Source organism: Condylura cristata, unplaced genomic scaffold, assembly GCF_000260355.1.
Source record: "Condylura cristata isolate star-nosed mole 26May11 unplaced genomic scaffold, ConCri1.0 scaffold00005, whole genome shotgun sequence".
Taxonomy (NCBI): domain Eukaryota; kingdom Metazoa; phylum Chordata; class Mammalia; order Eulipotyphla; family Talpidae; genus Condylura; species Condylura cristata.
In genome coordinates, this window is record NW_004567106.1 from 61,513,516 (window position 1) to 61,531,927 (window position 18,412).

At 52.6% G+C, this 18,412-nt stretch overlaps 1 protein-coding gene across 1 annotated transcript in view; it reads right to left on the bottom strand.

The window, feature by feature from the left end:
* PLXNA4 (plexin A4) overlaps nucleotides 1-18,412 on the bottom strand; it is a 415,861-nt gene that overhangs the window by 54,985 nt on the left and 342,464 nt on the right. Inside the window, exons 11-18 of the mRNA XM_012720772.1 lie at nucleotides 13,411-13,507; nucleotides 12,694-12,884; nucleotides 11,773-11,924; nucleotides 7,662-7,779; nucleotides 3,508-3,644; nucleotides 2,188-2,355; nucleotides 513-606; nucleotides 6-50 (exon numbers count right to left, since the gene is read on the bottom strand). Coding sequence (XP_012576226.1) covers nucleotides 6-50; nucleotides 513-606; nucleotides 2,188-2,355; nucleotides 3,508-3,644; nucleotides 7,662-7,779; nucleotides 11,773-11,924; nucleotides 12,694-12,884; nucleotides 13,411-13,507 — 1,002 coding nt within the window. The remainder of the gene's footprint in view (nucleotides 1-5; nucleotides 51-512; nucleotides 607-2,187; nucleotides 2,356-3,507; nucleotides 3,645-7,661; nucleotides 7,780-11,772; nucleotides 11,925-12,693; nucleotides 12,885-13,410; nucleotides 13,508-18,412) is intronic.

An 18,412-nucleotide genomic window follows, 5' to 3' on the forward strand; every position in this document is an offset into this window, starting at 1 on the left:
AGGGCTGGAGCCTGGCAGGTCATCTCAGTCTCGTTCAGAACCTCACAGAGCTGCGGAGGAGCAGAGTGAAGACGTGTGCACATGCCTGCCCCATGCGCCTGCACCCACCGGCCCCTGTGCCCGCGGGGTCTCCGGTGGTATTGCCCGGCGTCGACACAGGACAGTAGGGGCAGGTCCTGGGGTCTTTACAACCAGGACACTGGACCTGGGTGCCCAGGAGTGAGCCCCGCAGCTGGCCCTGAGCTTCCCTTTGTCTAGCAGGTATAACAGTGACTAGGGTGTTTTCTCAGCACTGGGGGTCAGAGGGAGGGGAGGAGAATAAGGGTATGGACCCCCAGACATGGCTGCTTTTCCTGCTTTTTTGCTGAAATGTGGAAAAGCCCTCACTTCTGCTCCCCATCCCAGCACAGGCCAGGGGTCACCAGTTGGGGGGGCCCGAGAGCAGGACACCCTTTAGGGAAGTGACCCGCTGAGTGGGCAGTCCCCAGGGCCCCTGCCAGCCATGGACTCACATTGATGTGCTCCTTCCCTCCATGCTTGGCACGTATCTGGGGGTTCTGTATGAGGTCCAGGTTTGTTCCCCAAACGGCGATGGGGGTGTTTCCACTGCCCAGGAAGAAAGAAGAGGCGTGTAAATACAGGGGCAGCGATGGCACTGAGGATGATGATGGTGGTGATGGCGATCAACCGGGCTGAGCCCTGACATTAAAGACAATGACCACCAGGGCAGGGGCGTGATGATGTTCTCAGGGACATCAATGACAAGATGACGGAATAATAATCGGGATGCACGCTCAGCTGCCAGCGGGGAGACAGTGATGACCAGATGTCCGGGAGCGTCCTGTGTGAGCACATACAGAGTGTGGACACCCGTGGAGGCCCTGTCTGCAGCCCAAGGCCCCTGGCCCACCCAGATGCTTGCCCGCTGTCCCTGGGGCCCCTTCCTCCAGCCCCCTCTAGCCTCAGGGAGCTCTGTCACACTGGCCACGGCTCTGGCTCTAGAGTGTCCCCCACAGGCCCTGGGGGTCTGAGTGCAGCCTCCTCCCCCCCCCCCCCCACCCCCCGGCACTCCTGCACTCCTATGCAAACTTCACTTTAGAAGCTCTAGTTGGCTGGGATGTGGGAAAGAGGAGCACTGAGACCCAGGAACCCCTTAAGGAACATAAACGTGAAATGCTAGGAGTCGGGTCTCCTACACCCTGGAGTGTCAGCCTGCTGATGGCAAGGGATCAGGAGATTCACCTTTGTGTAGCTGTGCCGAGGAAGCCTGGATGCTAATGTCTTGTCTTCAGGATGAGCAGAAGCTGATGTGAGGTGGGGGCTGGGGGCCCGAGGTTACTCAAAGGAAAGTGAGGAACCACTTATCCACAGTCAAGGGAGTATTCCTGAGAATTCCACCCGCTAAAACATTAAGCATTTATGATCTTGGCGGGCAAGATTGGAAGATGTGTGTTAAGCTGATGAGTGGGAAGATGGGGGAGAAGGCTGGGGAGCAGAAGGACATCCTCGAACACAGCCAGAAGATGTGTAGTGTACATCTTCTGTGTATACACACACACACACACACACACACACACACACACACACACACACACACATACAGGAAGATGCAAGAGAGACCCACAGAGGCTCTTCTACCCATGGCTCTGTTTGAGGATGTTCTGCTCCCTGGCCTTCTCCCTCATCTTCCCACTCATCAGCTTACATGCATCTCCCAATGCCCCACCGTGTCATGAGTGACATGGGCTGCTTGCAGGCAAGGGGCAGCTCTACCTGCCTGTCCTCATCTGTGCTAATTCTTGACCTGGAGCTCAAGAATGCTTTCCTTCCGGAGGAGACCAGGAGAAGACGGATCTTCCCCACATCCCTCATCAGGATGAGAATTATTGCCCTTATTTTACAGAAGTGAGGTTTAGGGGAGCAGGCCTGACACCCGACAGACATGGAGGGAGAGGAGCGGGGCTTCCCCAGGCACCCACAAACCGTCAGATGAGGGCCGGGCCTGCTAGGAGGGGCTGTCTCTGGAAGGAGGGGGCCTGGCAGGACGGCGTGATTTGAGAGTTGCTCTCCGCCATCCCATTCCCATCTCCAAAGCAGGGCCGGGCTCCAGAAGTCTCCTTATTTCTGAGTGTCCAAGGAGGAGAACTGAGGTCACAGGGCAGGAAGGGCGGCTCTGGAGGGCCCTACCTGACGATGCTCCACTCTGGCTCGATGCGCACGATCGTGGGATCCTCCAGGTACTGGAAGGACAGGTCCTGATGGTGGATCCTGGCCCTGTCCACCTGCACTGTCACCTGCATCTCCAGCACCTCTTCTGAGGACGTGGTGTTGCAGACGATGTAGGATGGAGATCGCCTGGAGGGCGGGAGACACGTTGGGGGTCACTGGCCGTGGGGGGGAGGGCTGGTCCTGAGGTTCTCCCACACCTGCTTGGCATCAGACCTCTCAGGGGCAATGGGTGGGCACTGTCTGGACATTAACTACTGACAAGCCCTTGGCCACACCTTAGAGAGCTTCCTATGAGCCCCCTTCCCTCTAGGCCTTGTCCTCGGGCCCTGTCTTCCGTCTGCCTAACTACCCTTTGAACAAGAATCCTGCTACAGTTATGAATCCCCACATGTGTACACCCATGCACGCGCGTGCACACACACACACACACACACACACATACACCCCAGACCTGATTTCTGAGCACCCTTGATAGCTGATCCAATTCCCCGTGCCTCCCGGATACCTGATCACCCTGTCCTGCCCTCAACAAGAATCCTGTTTGGTCAGCAAGAAGCCCCAGCCCGCTGCTTCCCTGTTTTCCTTTTCCACCCCCCCCCCCATCCCTCACTCTGCTCCTTGGCTGCGAAGCCTCAGCTTTCTCCCCACCGTGACAGTCGTGACCCTGTAGCCAGAGTCCTGAGTTTAAAGTCCCGCATTACTGAGTGCCAGAACCGCTGTGGGACACAGTGAGCCTGGGCTGGCTTACCCTGCCACAGTTCTGACAGGTCCGGGCACAGCTTCCTCCAGCAATCTGCTGCTGCCCACACTCTGCAGAGGGATGAGGTCCTGCCTGCCCCTGCCTCCTGCCTGTTCCCGGGGCTCCTGGCTCAAGGATGGGCCTGCTCTTCTATGGTGGGGGGACTCTGGGGAGATTAGCTGGGGCCGCTCCTTCTAGAAGCCCTCAGTGGTGCTAGCAGGGTCCACTGGTAAGGAGCTAACTTAGGGGTAAGGAGCTAGATACTTAAGTGTGTCCTGTGGAACTCGGGGGTTCTGCAAGAGGGCAGATGGAAGCCCAGATGAAACAATGGCAATAGCATGGTGCGCCCATCCAGCGAGGATGCCCAGGGGTCCTCCAGATTGAGCCAGGTGTGCCCAGGAGACCTTGCTATAGAGAATAGCCACTTGCTCAGGGGAAAGGGAGGGAGCGCTTCTAGGCGGTCAGGCAGGAAGCCTGCTGCCATGAGAACCCCTGCTGGCCCTCTGTGCTGAGCCAGAACCTGCCTGGAGCTGTGTTACCTGTGGAAGAGGCACGGTTGCTTCCCGAGCATCACCACCACGTTGCTGCCCGCATTCAGGTTGGTGCCTGTGATGGTCACCTGGGTGCCTCCCGACATGGGCCCCCGATTGGGCTTCAGGTCTGAGAGGGTCAGCGTCTGCGGAGGAAAGGGCTGGCCTGAGGGGGTTGCTAGGACCCTGAGACAGCACCCCACTTTCTGGAGGTGACTTCTGGAATCTTCACCGAGCCATGGCAATGTTCTCAGGTTTGTGTGGCTGGGAAAGGTTCTGACCTCTGAGAGTTTGCACCTCTATATTGACAGCAGTGGGAACAGCTGGTATCTACTGAGCTTTTATTGAATTAATTTATTGTGCTACACTTATTGAGGTAATGGTGGTTAACATCACACTATATGACCTTGAGGTATAGGTTTATACTTCTCCAAATGTTTGGAGTCTTACCACATCTACCACCAACACCCCGGCAATCCTCCTTTCCTGCACCCCCCTCACCTCTGTGCTCCCACCTCACCCCACTTCCCTTCTGTCATAGACATAGTTCATTGTGTTCTTTCCCCTCTTGGATCTTCCAGATCTATGGTCAGCTTTCAAGGTTTGTCCTCATCTGACATGTTGTTTGATTTCTCTATTCCACATATACGTGAAACCATTCAGTATTTATCTTTCTCCTTTGGACTTATTTCACTTAGTGTAATCCCTGCCAGCTCTCTCCATGGCATGAGATCACCATTTTTTACAGCTGAGTAATATTCCATTGCACACACCACCTTTTTCTAATTCATCTGTCCTTGGGCATTTAGATTGTTTCCACGACTTGGCTATTCTAAATAGTGCTGAGATCAAAGTTAGGAGACCAAGTTTCCTTTTGAAATAGTGTTTTGGGGTTGGTTGCTGGGACATATGGGAGTCCATGTTCAGTGTTTCGAGGAACCTCCAGAAAGACTAGACCAATCTACATTTCCAACCAGTACTATAAGAGAGTTCCCTTTTCTCCCTGTCTCTACAGCACTTAATGTCTCCATCTATAGTGACAGATACACACACACACACACACACATATCTATTCAAATATATATATATCTGAATTGCTGATCAACTCTACAAGGTAGCTGGCATCCCTTGGCTGGATAAAATTCAGAGAGCTTAGACAGAACCTGCAAGGTCACACAGCTAGAAAGTGGCCTGAGATCCGTCTCCACCTCTCCAGCCTGGGTTGCTTCAGAAAGGTGACCTACCACTTCCATAGGCCTCTCCAGAGAGTTGCCAAAGAACCCAAAAGCCAGAGCAAGGGGATGAGGCTGTAAGGACCCCAGGAAAGCCCTGGAGAAGCCAAGAAGGGTCCTTTGTTAAGAGAGAGTCATCTGGGCATCAGGGTAGGGGGTGGAGGCAGGGACCTGTGAGTGGGATTTGGAGTTGCAGTTTGTTCTTTCATTAGCATTTTAATGGAAAAAACTTTCCTCAGTCCCAGGTGAGAAGGCTGTATCTGCATTTAAATGAAGGTTTCTCCCTCCCCCACCCCTCTATAGTATTCCACACCAAAAGTGGAACCCACTCAGCTCCTGGGAGAGGGCAGGTAACCTCCACAGGGAGGCCTCCATGGATGACTTCTCAGGAGAAGAGGAACCCCAAGAAGGAAGGCTGCACACCCCAGTCTGACACAGGGCACCTGGGGAATAGAGGGGATACTCGCTGACTGCTGTTCCCACTACTGGCCCTGCTTCTGCATGGACCCTCTCCAGGTGCCACCTTCACTGGCCGCCTCCTACCCAGTCCCGCTGCCTGGTCTCTGCAGATCCGGAGGCTGGCATCCTAGAACCCACCACAGAGAGGATGGCTCTTTCTGGCACTATTGCTGACTCTAGCGTGCCCCAGGCTGCGGAGGGTGAGGCTGAAGAGAGCCTTCGGTTCTCAGCTTTGCCTTGATCCCCTGTGTGACTCCAGACAAGTTACTTAACTTCTCTGATCATAAAGTCAGGGACCAGGATCAAAAGGTGATTTAAAGACTCTGGTTCTGTAATTCAGGGTCACATTCCACAAATGGTGCCTTTGCCTCCTCACACAGGCTTGTAGGTTGGGGTGGCCCTAGAATTGAAGTGAAAACTGGGGTGGGGTGGAAGTGGTGAAGGGGAAAGCGGCTGCTTGGGGTGGGACTCACAGAAGCGGCAGGAGGGGGAGATCCCTTCTGGCTTGGTGAGGTCTCCCATCTGGGGCTGACTGGGTGGGAAAGTCATTCTGGGGGTGGGGCGAGGACATGGAGACATGTTTTATAAAGTTGTGAGGAACTATTAATTATTCAAGTCATGTGTCTTAAATATTGCATGGGAAATCAAATTCTACATTATTTGCAACCTCATCCCTTGGCTCCCTGAAGGGAGCTAGAGGGACAGGAAAAGCACCTTCTCAGTGGGCCGCTCCAGGGACAGAACTGGCGACAAGGCTGAGAGGGCTAATGGGGGGGGGAGGGGGGTGGTTGGCTTTGACAGGGGGCAAGAAGGGGAGACTGGCTTTGACGGGGGTGGGGGGAGAGATTGGCTTTCACATTTGGTTTTGGGCGAGTAAACACACAAATCTGTGTGTCTGTGGAGAGAACAGGAGGAGGATGCCATCTTGCCTCCAACTCAGGAAGGGGTTCCCCAGCACGGCCCAGGTCCGGACCCAATGCCTGAAGAGGAGCTCCCCAACCTCCCTAAGCCCCAGCGGAACCCTGGGAAGGGGCTACACAGTTGTTTCAGGCCTCAAGAACGCTAGGGGCTTCCCTTTGGGACCAGAGATGGCTACCAGTAGGCTTCCTAGCAGGGAGGAAATGAGGGTGCAGGGGAGCACCTCATCTGGAAGCATTCTGTCTTCTAGACTCCCAGGGAGACTTCAGGGACCCTCACTCCTGGCCTGAACCCTTAGGGGCTCTGGCCATGCAGCAGTGACCTTCCTTTTCCCTCAGCTGCCAGGTAAATTCGGAGCCAGACTTCAAGCTCACCCTCTACACCCCACACTTCTCAAGTCTTAGGTGTGGGTTGTCTGTACCCCAATTTTTCTTTCCCTCATCTCAGCTTGCCTGGAATGGCAGTGCACATGTATATATAACTCCGCGAGGCATATAATGGATATATTCTTTCTATATACAAGCACATGCGTTGATCACTGATTAGGACTCCTTCCAGGAGCAGGCTAAATCCTAAACAAATGAAGCAACACATCCATGCCAATCGGACCTCGGTGTGGTCTTCTATGAGGTTGTGCATCACTGTGTTTATAAAACCCGCTGCATTTGATGCTCAGGCATAAACCTGTCCCTCCAGGCTCAGGCTCCCGAAGTCACACGGTCAAAAGGAAATCTTGTCAGTGCAGAGGCCATTACGAAATGACCTGGAGGGCCAAGAGCTCTGAGGGTGACTGGCGTGAGGCATCTGATGCTCCTGCCCCACTCATCACGAGGCTGTGTGGTTCCCAAAGCCCTGCCCCACGGAACCTCTTGCCCAGCACTGCCAGGAGCTTGCCAGGCAGCCTTTGCAGGAAATGCTCAATTGGAGGGGGTGTGAGGATGGGGTGAGGAGAGAGATACAGGAAAGGGGTGTCATTGTGGGAGGGGGTAATTTGTGGGTAGAGGGAGAGTCAGTGGGGGTGCAGGTGACATGTTGGGTAATGCAGTGGGGTTTAAGGGATCATGGAACAGGCATGTGGGTGAGTGAGGGCAGTGGGAAGAGTGAGGACAGGATGATGGGGTGGCAATGGTGGGGTGTCCTATCCAGGCAGGGTGTCAATCACAGATATCCTACAGGACATGATGCTGAAAGTGATGCCTCATGTCATTTCCACAATGATCTGTGGGGTGCATGCTGTAGTCATGTTGCAAATAAGGCACAGAAAGTGTGAAAACTTTCCAGGTTGACTGTTAGTAAGCGAGCTCAGCCCCTAGGAATCCCAATGTGCAGCCCAGGGCGAGAGGGATGATGGGATCCCAGGGACAAAGCAGCTTCCCTGGGGCCAGGGGACAGGCTCAAGGCCTTCTAGATTTGAATCCAGGTTGTCCAGACCCCTATAGGGCAAGAGTCCTGGGACCTGGCTCTGGGTTTGCTCACAAAGGTTGAGCGTGCCGTTGTCACAGTTAAGACATCTGTGTCCTGTGCCCAGGCAGGTCGCTGGCGGCCAGGACTCACCATGAAGTAGTAGAGCTGCGAGGACCGGGCCATGAACTCGGGCCGACACACCGCCACACAGATCTCCACGAAGCCGGCATGCTGGCTGGGCTTGGCCTCCCCCATCTCACACACAATCCTGCGGGGGAGAGCACAGACCCCATGAGGCACCAGAGGCTCCCAGGACCCCAGCCCCCCGCGTGACCCCTGAGTCCCACACTTCCCCAGCTGCTTCTCAGGGACAGGACCGGGAAAGAGGAGGGGGAGATATCAGATCCCCCTGGCCCTTCCTGGAGGGATCCCCCTCCTTGACTCTTGGGAGATGAGGAAAAGCAAACTATAGGGGTCTCTTGAAGCCCTCCAGAGAGTTCGGAGCCCAGGAGAGGGCCTGGGGTTCTGATCTCAGAAATTCTTTTCCAATTCACAAAAAAAGCCACTCAGTTGTGAATTAAAAGAGTGCAGGGAATATGTGTGCCAGACATCGTAGGGAGCAGTGTTGGCGGCCTAGGGAGGTAAAGTGACTCACCCGTGGTCACAGCAAGTCAGAGCGGGACCTTGGAGGCAGCTAAGCTTTCAGGCCCTGGCCTAGGAGCAATCTGTTCCCAGCCCCCCCGGGGTGGGCAGGGGGAAAGTGGGTATATGGGGGTATGGAGACAACCGTCATCCATGACTCCCTTTCAAAAGTTTTTTTTGTTTGTTTTTGTTTTTTTTTTTAAGATTTATTTATTTGTGCACACTGAACTGTGGTACAGGCCAGAGGCTCAGGGGCAGTGAGAGGCTTCACCAGAGACAGAGTGGGGAACAGAACAGGCAGATCGACGAAGTACACTGCTGAGGGGAGCAGCGGGCGGGTCAGGTCTGCTGCACCATGTGGGTCACCTCCGGGGCAGGCGGGGATCGAACTCATGCAGAAGTGGCTTCAGCTTCTTAGTGTAGTGCTTTAACCCGCTACACCACCAGGGAGGGCCCTCAAAAGCTTTTTTACTGCTTTAATTACAGTCTGTTTGTATTCTTTGAAAACAGCCAGACAATTTAGAATCCTGACATAAAACGTGTCTCTTCACTCCTAACCTCTTATACGTTTACTGTATCCTCACAGACCTTTTCTAGAACTATGCAAATATATACATCTGCATCTATCTTTACATATATGGATATATGTATGTATATATCTTTATGTGTGTGTGTGTGCATATATATGTGTGTGTGTATATGGGCCCTATTTTCAAAGTGATGACACTGAGGTGTGGAAAAGTTAGGAGACTTGTCAAATACATATATTCATACACACTCATACACTCACGCATACACAGATAAGATATATATATGTGTGTGTGTGTGTGTGTGTGTGTGTATATGGCTTATAGGTATCACATATAATTATATACAAACATGTATAAACAACATGCTTTTTCAAATGAAAGGCTTTTGAAGTAAGAATTATTTTTAAAATCAAAGTCTAATTCCCCACTCTTCTATCCCCTCCCTTCCTTCCACTTCACTCTTTTCAACAGCTGTGGAGAATTTCCTGAGTCCTGTACAGTCATTTATTAAGCCATCCTCCTTCAGATGTATATTTACCTTACCCCTGCTTTTCCTCTCCAAATAATCCTTAGAACGAAGCAGTCTGTACACAGCCTGAAGCACTGTCTGTTTATCCTTTCTCTGGAAGGCCGTGACTGGCCTACCTGTGCACTTAATGTTTGAGAGGTGGGCTGGAACCACGGCTTCCCCTTTGTGCTCTGCCAAACGCGTGTGAGTAGATGGCGTAACCCCTTGGCCAACGCTGGAAATGACCAACCCTTTGAAAGGTTTCCCAGCAGGCTAGGGACCAAAAACCCCATTTCCTTTTCTTGGTGACGAGTGAGGGACACTCATGTTCATGCAGGAAGAGCACTGACTTTGTTGTCTGTGCTAAGTGCTTCTTTTCGGCAGTCGCCTATCCTCCACCGTTGTGTATGATGTCTTTGCCACACTAAAGTGTATCTGTGCACTTAAATTGCTTCTTGTCCTACTCTATAGCTTCTGGATTTCCAAAAGAACTTGGAGTAAGAGTAGGCAAAAATACATGCCTCTCTGTCCAGTAACATAATTAACATGTGCTCAATATGTGTGTGTAAGTGTGTATACATTGATACACAGTGCATGTGTGTGTATAAAACCCAGAAAGTTCATAAAGGCACTTGCCATCAATACACATTCCTTGCACCATCCTAATTGTATCATCCAGAAGCATCCAATGTCAACACTTTGGTGTACATGTTTCCAGTCTACCTTTTCTTTCACGAAAGTAATTAGAACTCTATATTCTGCTGGGTGACCTATGTCAGATTTAATGACTGGGCAGTTGGCTGTTCTTTGCAGATACCATCATTTACTGAATTTATTGAGTCCTTATATTTAGATGTGGCAGTCCAGCCGCAGCGAATGGAAGGGCAGGGTCTGTGAAGGTGGGAAACGGCGATGGCGAGTGGAGATTTTTGGGGGGCAGGGGGGTGAGGAAGACACGAGTTAGCTGGCCCATGCCATTTAGACATAGAGATTACATCTACATTTTCACTATTATAAATAATCCCAAAATAAGCTTTCTTGCAAATAAATATTTGTGCATTCTGGCTATCTAGGAAAAGTTTTTTGCCATTCTAAAACTAATCTGTGTATTGGGTATTACTGTGTACCTTGAGAATTGTACATTCATGCTCTTGGCTCATTTTGTGATATTTGCTTTTTATTTATAGGACCTCTTTAGAGAAATCATCTATTAACCGTTATAGGCGAAATGAACATATGTTATAGACCAATTATTCCTCTGTAAAAATTAACTAATTAATCCACATCTCTTATCTGAAGAAAGATACCCAAAAGAGCAGAAGAAATAGTAAAAACTGAATAGAAATCAGTGAATAGGAAGGAGAAAAACAAGAACAAAAATTAATGAAACCAGTAATTTATCTTAAATAATTACTTAACGAGAAAAATCTGTAACTATCGCCTGTTCCTAGTTTATCCCCATTTTTGCTTTGCTTACAATGATTTTTGCTGAACACTTTCTAAAGTTTAATGTACTCAAATCACCTAATCTTTTCCTTTCTAATTTTTTTCTTTTCAGATATACTTAGCACACTTCTCTTTCTTGAGATCAAATAAATTCCCACCTGTATTTTCTTCTAATCCTTTCACAGTTTCATTTTTCACATTTAACTCTTTAATCCACCTCAATTTGTTTTGCTGTACAATGCAGAACAGGATCTAAAGCAAGGCTTTTTTCACAGTTAACAGGAGGTGCTTATTGAAAGGTCTTTCCTTTCATTCTTGATTTGAAATATCAACTTCATCATTAAATACTAAAGCTTTATATATCGGGGTTCTACTGGGTGTTCATTCTTATTCCACAGATCTATCTAGTATCATAGTACTAAGTAATTCTATGGCTTTATAATAATTAAAAAAAAAAATATCTGGCTATGCAGGCCCAGAGTAGGGCATTTCAAAGTTCCCGAAATCACAAGATATCGCTTGGCTTTGTTCCAGGAAGGACATGGAAAGTTGTGTTGGTTGTATATTTGCTGTTTGGTGGGCTCAAAACCCTCATGTTTGCTTATTTACAAGGCAACAAGGGGTGGCTTAGAGGTCAAGGTCACTCACTGAATGAACAACTCAGGGGAGCAGCAGACTTTGCAAAGAGGAAGAGAAAACAATCCCAAGTCCCCAGAGTGGTAGTGGGCATGACAGTTCACTTTAGCTTTCATAGAGGGACACAATAGTATCAGCTTCTTTGTCCTCTGGGTGGACCCCGCTGGGGAGTCAGGACTGTAGAGGCAGCTGGGGGATAGAACTGAACCCACACATGTCTTGCTGAGGACAACTGACTGACCCTTGCTGCTCTCCTACCCACTACCACACCCCCAGGAGGTAACAGTCACTTGCCCTCTGCCCCAGTCATGTCTCCTTCCCCATTCTGCCACATCCCCAATGTGGCAGCTAACTAGTTCAGGACTAGAGAGCTGTGGGAATGTCCCCTCGAATATCAGAGGCGTTCTCCTTTCCCGGCCCCTCACAGCCCTAAGACCACCTGCAGCTGGCGGGGCTGATCCAGCACCCACAAATGCCTATTGTGGTCATCTTCACTTACTGCTCTGCAGGGATGTAGCCATCCACCAAAGGGCTGCACTCCACACCGGCCACCTTGACATGGGAGGCGATGTCCCGGAATTCCAGACCCAGGTTTTCCCCTCGGATGGTGACCTTGGTGCCTCCTTCCCGGGGTCCTGTCACTGGTATTATCTGGAGGGTGGAAGGCAGGCATTAGACAGGCATGGAGAGGATGGGGGGCAAGGAGCAGCTGCTGGCTCACCCATTTCCTGGGTGCATGGGGCCAAGTCCAGGAGGCGCCCAGGCCAGGCACCCAAATGCAGGGGCTTTGGGGGAGCAGTCAGCTGTGTGTGGCTTTAGGAATAGTGTTCACGGCCCTGTGCCCTCCTGCCGTTCACAGACACGATGTGGGGACCCTTGTAGCCCTATCCTGCCCCTCGTGCTTTCCCTTCATCACCTGGACCCCTCAAGTCTCCTGAACTGTGCTCCAAACCCACTACCGTGTTACAGCTCAGGCCTTGAGTGAGTCCTGAGGCCTCTACATTTTGACCTTCTCCACCTTCCCCTCACTCCCCCAGGCCCTCACATCCAGACCATGTCTCCTCTGTTCTTGGCTCCTAAGCTGCCTCTGCTCGGGGCTTGTGAGTCTGTTAATAGAGCGTCTCAGCCTTGCTAGTCACCCAGGAGGCTCTCAGAGACAAGGGAGGTGGTTCTGACACCCCTCCCCCGAGATCCCCACCGAGCAGCAGGGCCTCCTTGTTTTCAAACACCCTTGGTAAGGAAAGGGCCTCTGAGCCAAGTCTGCAACTTCTGGGGAGGTTGTGCAGAAAACAAGGATGTGCCCCACTGGCTAGGGCATCTAAGTCCCCCTGAAGAGCACTGGGGTGCAGGCACAGTGTTTTGGGGGACCCTTCCTAGTCTGGAGCCCACCCACCCGGCCAGCAGCCCAGGGCTTGCTTACCTCTGTGATGCGGGGGTTTGTGCACTTGCTATTGGCACCCGACAGCTCCAGCCACTGGCTCTCCTGCAGCGGGCAGTGTTGCCGCAGGGTACACTGGCCCAAGCCCTGGCACCAGCCACACTCAAAGGCTGGGTCTGCCTTGAGGCACAGCCCGCAGCTCTCGCGCATAGCTCCACACTTATAGAGGTGAACTGTAGGCAAAGGGCAAGAGGTGCTTTAGCTGGAAGTGGGGGGCTGGGGGGGTGGACGAGGGGTGCCATCTGTCACTAGATGACGGGACATGGAGACAGTGTGTTCCCTTAGCCATTCTGACACAGAGAAGACACAAACAGAGCTCCAGGGCTGAGCAGACACCACTGATTGGGGTGCAGGGATGCCCTTTCGGGTCAGCAGTTGTCCTTCCAGCCAGTCTGCTCACTCTACTTCCTTCCCTAGGCCACCAGCCTACTTGGAGCTTATGGTCAAGAGTCCTTAGAGCAGTGGGGACAGTGAGAGGCCATGGAGGGTTGCTGGGAGCCAGAGGGTGAGAGACACCAGTTGCATCACTGGTGAGGATGGAAAGATCCCTGCCAGGAACACAGTGCAACTGCAGCCTCCCTTCAGTCTGCTGCCAGCTTCCCGCCAGGCCCCGCCTCCCGCCAGGCCCCGCCTCCCGCCAGGCCCCGCCTCCCGCCCCTTCCAGGCCCCACCTTCCCTTCCAGGCCCAGACCCCCATACCTTTGTTCTGAGCTGGGTTGTCGATATTGAAGTGCCCATTCCACACAACTGTCAAGTTCACAGGCAGGTTGTTGATCTCCATCCCTTCATAGGAATACTGCAGCCAGGTCAGAGAGTGTGAGAGAGAAGGGGGTCACAGGGGTATCTGGAGATTTGGGGGCCCTCGGGGGTACATGGAACTAAGCCCTGGCCAGGACTGTCATGTGTAGGGGGTATAATATGTGGCACACATGCACATGTAAGGGGATGCACATGTCCGGGGCCTAGAGCAGGAGTTCAGGAAACTGAGGCAGGGCAGGGGCCAGGACCCCCCATTTGGAAGGCCGGTCCACAGACCAGATTTGAGGTCTGCCTTCCACTTCCATGGAGGTTACCACACCAGCGGCTTTTCCCAGCAACTTAAACTGAAGGAGGAGCCTGCTTCCTCCCCAAATATCCAGGGGAGCCCTATCAATACACCAGCCACTAGGCCCCCTACCCCTGATTCAAAATTTAATTTCCAGGACACGCTGGGGAGGTGCGTGCTTTAGCAAAGTCTGGAGAGGATGGATGGATTTCCAAGCAGGGACAGAGGAAGCAAGGCTGAGGCGTCAGGGAGGAGCAGCTAGGAATTTCGAGAGTGGAGGACCAAGTGGGAATTTAGGGATGAGGGATTCAGGGAACCCAGATCACGACTCCAAAGGCACTCAGTGGCTCAAAGATAGGGGGCAGGCCTCAGCTGTACAGGATCCTCTCTGGGTCCCCACTCCCTGCCCAGATATCTTGGGGAGTTTGGTGCCTACTTGGGACCGCTGTGCTAGACGTGGGAAGGGGTGAGAAAGGGAGTGTGGCCTGGGGAGGGTTACCAGCCACGCCCTGAGGTCTCTGCAGGAGAGGCTATCATCCCAGCCAGGGAAACCCTTGAGCGCCTGTGTCACAGAACGGGTGTGTGGAACGGGACTCGGCTTGAGTGGTGTCCTCACATGTGAGTAGGGTGCGTGCCAGCCTGCTCCAGTCTCCACCCAAGCGCTGCCACACAAGCTCCCTGGTGCTGCACACCCAGACAGAAAGCCAAAACGGGGCTTTCCTCCACATTGGCATTGGTTTTGTGTCTCCATCTGCTCTCTGGTAGAATCTCACTTGTGACCAAGGACACCAGAGATGGGCTGTGGTCTCAACCCATAGAGAAAGCAAAGCTCTCTTCCCTTGTGGAAGAGGGCAGACCTAGGGTCCCTGGAGCTCCTGAGTGGTGAACAGGAAGCAGCTGCCCAGAGATTGAGGGCTTCATGCCTGGGTCAGGCTGGCTCACTCCAGGTCCTTCTGAGTCTGGCCAAACTTCTCCTACTCAAGAGTGATGGTTCTCAGCACGGTCTAATCACCAACCTCATCAGAAATATTGGGGGGGGGGGACTGATTCTAGGACCCTGACCTGATCTGCTCAGTTTGCAATCTCTGGGGAAGGGGGCATTTCAAACAAGCTACTCTGGAGATTCTGATGCTAGGAGAGTCCAAGGAAAGACCGCTGCTCCCCGCAGTCGGCTAGAAGTAGGGAGGCGTGGCAAGGTGTACGTGCTTGCCTGCATGTGTGTGCATACGCTGTGGAGGAGAGAATTCTTTTCTACACACCCCCTCCCCTTTCCTTCTCTAGCAAGTGCCGCTTCCCAGGCTTCCCACCTCGCTCTGGGAAGCTCTCTTGGAAGGTGGCCAGGGCTGACCCAAATGTCTACGGCGCCCAGCCTCTAGCGCGGTTGCTGGTAGTGTGCCCCAGTCAGGAGAGGAGGTATGGCCATGACCCAAAGTGTACCAGGGTGGTCCCCAGGAAAAGAGGAAGTTCCAGGTTCCCTGCCCCCATCCAGAAGGAGGGTGGAGCTGAGCAGAGAAAAGGAGAGAAGAGAAGGAATCTGAGGAGGAAGGAAGCTGGATGGAGAGCCAGAAGGAGACCTGAGGAAGCCACATGGAGCAGGGAGCATGTGAGGAAGAAGCCGTGCTTGTTTCCTGACCCTGGACTGGTGAAGGCAGATGTGGGTGAGATCCCTGTAGGAAGGTGACTATGGCAGTGTTTATATTGATTTTGATTTTGTTCTTTTGCTCCCAGACTTGTCTGGCCATTTCTGACACTTCTCGATGGGTCCCGGCCAGAAGGTGCTTTAGTCTTGTGGCGGCTTTCAGGCCTTGCTTTGGGTCAATCCCTTTTGGGTTGACTTTTGCCCACGAGGAGATGGGTCACTTCAGGTGTTTGATTTAGACATTATATTCTTTGTGTTCCGTATTGCATATTCACTGTCCTAATGTCCCGTTTCATTAAAGTTTTATATGTTTTGTCTTGATGTGGCGAATGGTAGAACCCACTTAGAGAAGGCAGGTTTGGGGTTTCAGGGGTCCCCCTCTCTCCCTGTCCTGTAACAGACTGGGCACACAGACTCTGGGCATTTCAGTCTGTGTGTGTTCCCTGGGGGATGCTGTACAAGACAAACAATAGCTTTGCATTCCCTGTGTTTATGTTTACGTGGAATAATAATAGCAGCCACTTATTAGGTGCTTATGCGCCAGCCACTTGGTGCATGTGGAGATGCTGCAGCTGAAGTTATGTTGGCGCTTTCATGTTCTGGCGTGCATGTGTGTGTGTGTGTGTGTGTGTGTGTGTGTGTGTGTGCCTATTCTCTTGAGGAAATTGAAAATAAGACTCTGAGGATCACATCTGCTGGGTGTTGCTTTCTGTCTCCCCCCTAGTCCTGGGATCTTGACTATGAAATATTATAGAAATCATTGACCTCAGGGGCTCCCCTACTCCCTGTGTCCCTAGGGAAGCAGACTAGTTCCTGGACACCCCCTCCCCCATGACCTTCACTCCTCCCCTGGAAGGGGGGGCAGCAAGGCCTGCAAGGGGCTCCCCAGCTTTTCACAGCTGGGCAGCTGGACCTGACTCCCATCCCCCAGGCCTCACACCCCAGCTCCATTTAGCATTTATATAGCTCTCTATAATCAGCGGGCAGTTAATCTGCACAAAACCCAGAGCCAGGGAGGAGTGTTTTAGGCTCCCAGAGGCCAGGAGGTCAAGCGTCTCAATCAAGGTCTGGCACATCATGGCTGTCTAGTAGATGACATGACTCGTGACCTTGAGAAAGTGAGACCCTCAGTTTTGCTACCTCCTAACACAAAGAGAAGACCTCCTCCACGTAATTTGGGCAAGATTTCCGCCAACCATCCCCTGGCCCAAGTTCGGAGATTTTTTTTGCTGGAAAGTTCTACCATCTAGATGAACAAGCCAGAACAACACAAGAAGTCTGTGTGTGTGCTCTGTGTCCATCAACCCGACTGCAGGGGGCTTGGAGAACCTTGCTCAGCTGCAACCAGGAAAGAGGGAGGTAACACCATGGTGCTCCCCAACTTGAGGCCACTGTGGGTCCCTGGTCTAAAGGCAAATGACCTGTTACTGCCCCCTCCAGCTACCACCAGAGTGCTCCCATCAGTACCCGTGGGGGGCACACAAGAACAGACTGGCCTGCACCTGTCAGGACTGCTGAGCTCCACTGTGCCCAGGACGCTCGCCCATCTGGGGACTTCCCTGACAGCAAAGGAGCTCACTTGCCAAGTCAGGGTCGGGCTCAGGAAATGCCCAGGGACGTTGCGACCTGGGGCCTTCCATTCTTGCAAGTCACAGCAAAGCAACAAGTTCCTGGGGGCCTCCTGGAGGCTCCTATTGGTCCAAGGCACGAATGGGGTTCTGATCAACGGTTCTATAGGGCGAACTTAGGTTGCCATCTGGGGAACCTCCTCTGTCTAATGGAGCCCGCTGACTCACGGGGTCTGTGAGTTTCAGTGTTGTGGCTTCCTCACCCTTCTCCCAGGGGAGCTGAGGTTTCATCATCAGAAACAACAGATCTGTCCACCGTGCACCTGACCCCCCTGGGGAGCGGGTCCCTGGACAGTGTCTCTGAAGAAACTAGGCTGTTTTTGCTGCAGTCTGAACTTCTAAGTAGAAGTTCAGAGTCAAGTGACTCTACCTTCCACTGAGTCAGTTGTGGGGTTCAGGCTTTTTCCTCCCACAGGGGGTTCCTTAATAGAGACAAACCCTTGGGGCCAGCCTGCTTGACCTCAGGATTTATGAGGAAATAGGAGATGTTTAATATCCCTTTGGCGTGCAGATTTCACCTGGAGCACTGCAGAAATCAGCAAGGCTGCCTGTCTGCCGGAGGGGTGGGGGAGGGAAGTGCTCTTGGGAGCTGTGGGGACACATTTGAGGTTTAGGAGAAACACTGCCAATCCCATCTCTGTGATGCTGAACATCCTAGGCAAGTGTGTGAGCTCCACTTGCCCCTTGACTGCTTCTCATGGGAGGAAGGGTGTCGTCCGCGCTCTTCTGGCCCCACATCACAGCCCCAAACATCTCAGGTTGCACCCAAAGCCACAGGAGGAATGAGTGCGAGGCCGTGTGACACCAGACCACACCCTCTGTGCCCTCTTCCAGTCTGTGTCCACACCTGGGCAACGGGGCCCATCGTTCCCAACCTCCACCCTCCCCTGGTGGCGGGGGGGTGGGGGTGGTGGTTACTGAGAAGTGAGTTACTGAGAAGTGAGTGGAGCTTGGCTCCAGCACTGGCGCCTGCACTCCAGGCCACCGCATCTCACTGTGTATTTGCACAGTGCATTCTTCTTCTTCTTCTTTTTTTTTTGTTTTTAAAGATTTATTTATTTGTGCATACAGAACTGGGGTACAGGCCAGAGGCTCAGGGGCAGCAAGAGGCTTCACCAGAGACAGAGTAGGGAGCAGAACAGGCAGATCAATGAAGTACACTGCTGGGGGGAGCAGCGGGCGGGCCAGGAGAGGTCTGCCGCGCCATGTGGATCTCCTCCAGGGGCCGGGATGGAACTCATGCGGAAGTGGCTTTAGCTTCTTAGTGCTGTGCTTTAACTCGCTGCGCCACCAGGGAGGCCCTGCACAGTGCATTCTTAAAGAAGGCCCCCAAGGTGCCTCTCTGTCCAGTCCCTCACACCTAGATGTGTCCCCACTCCGAGGCTTCAG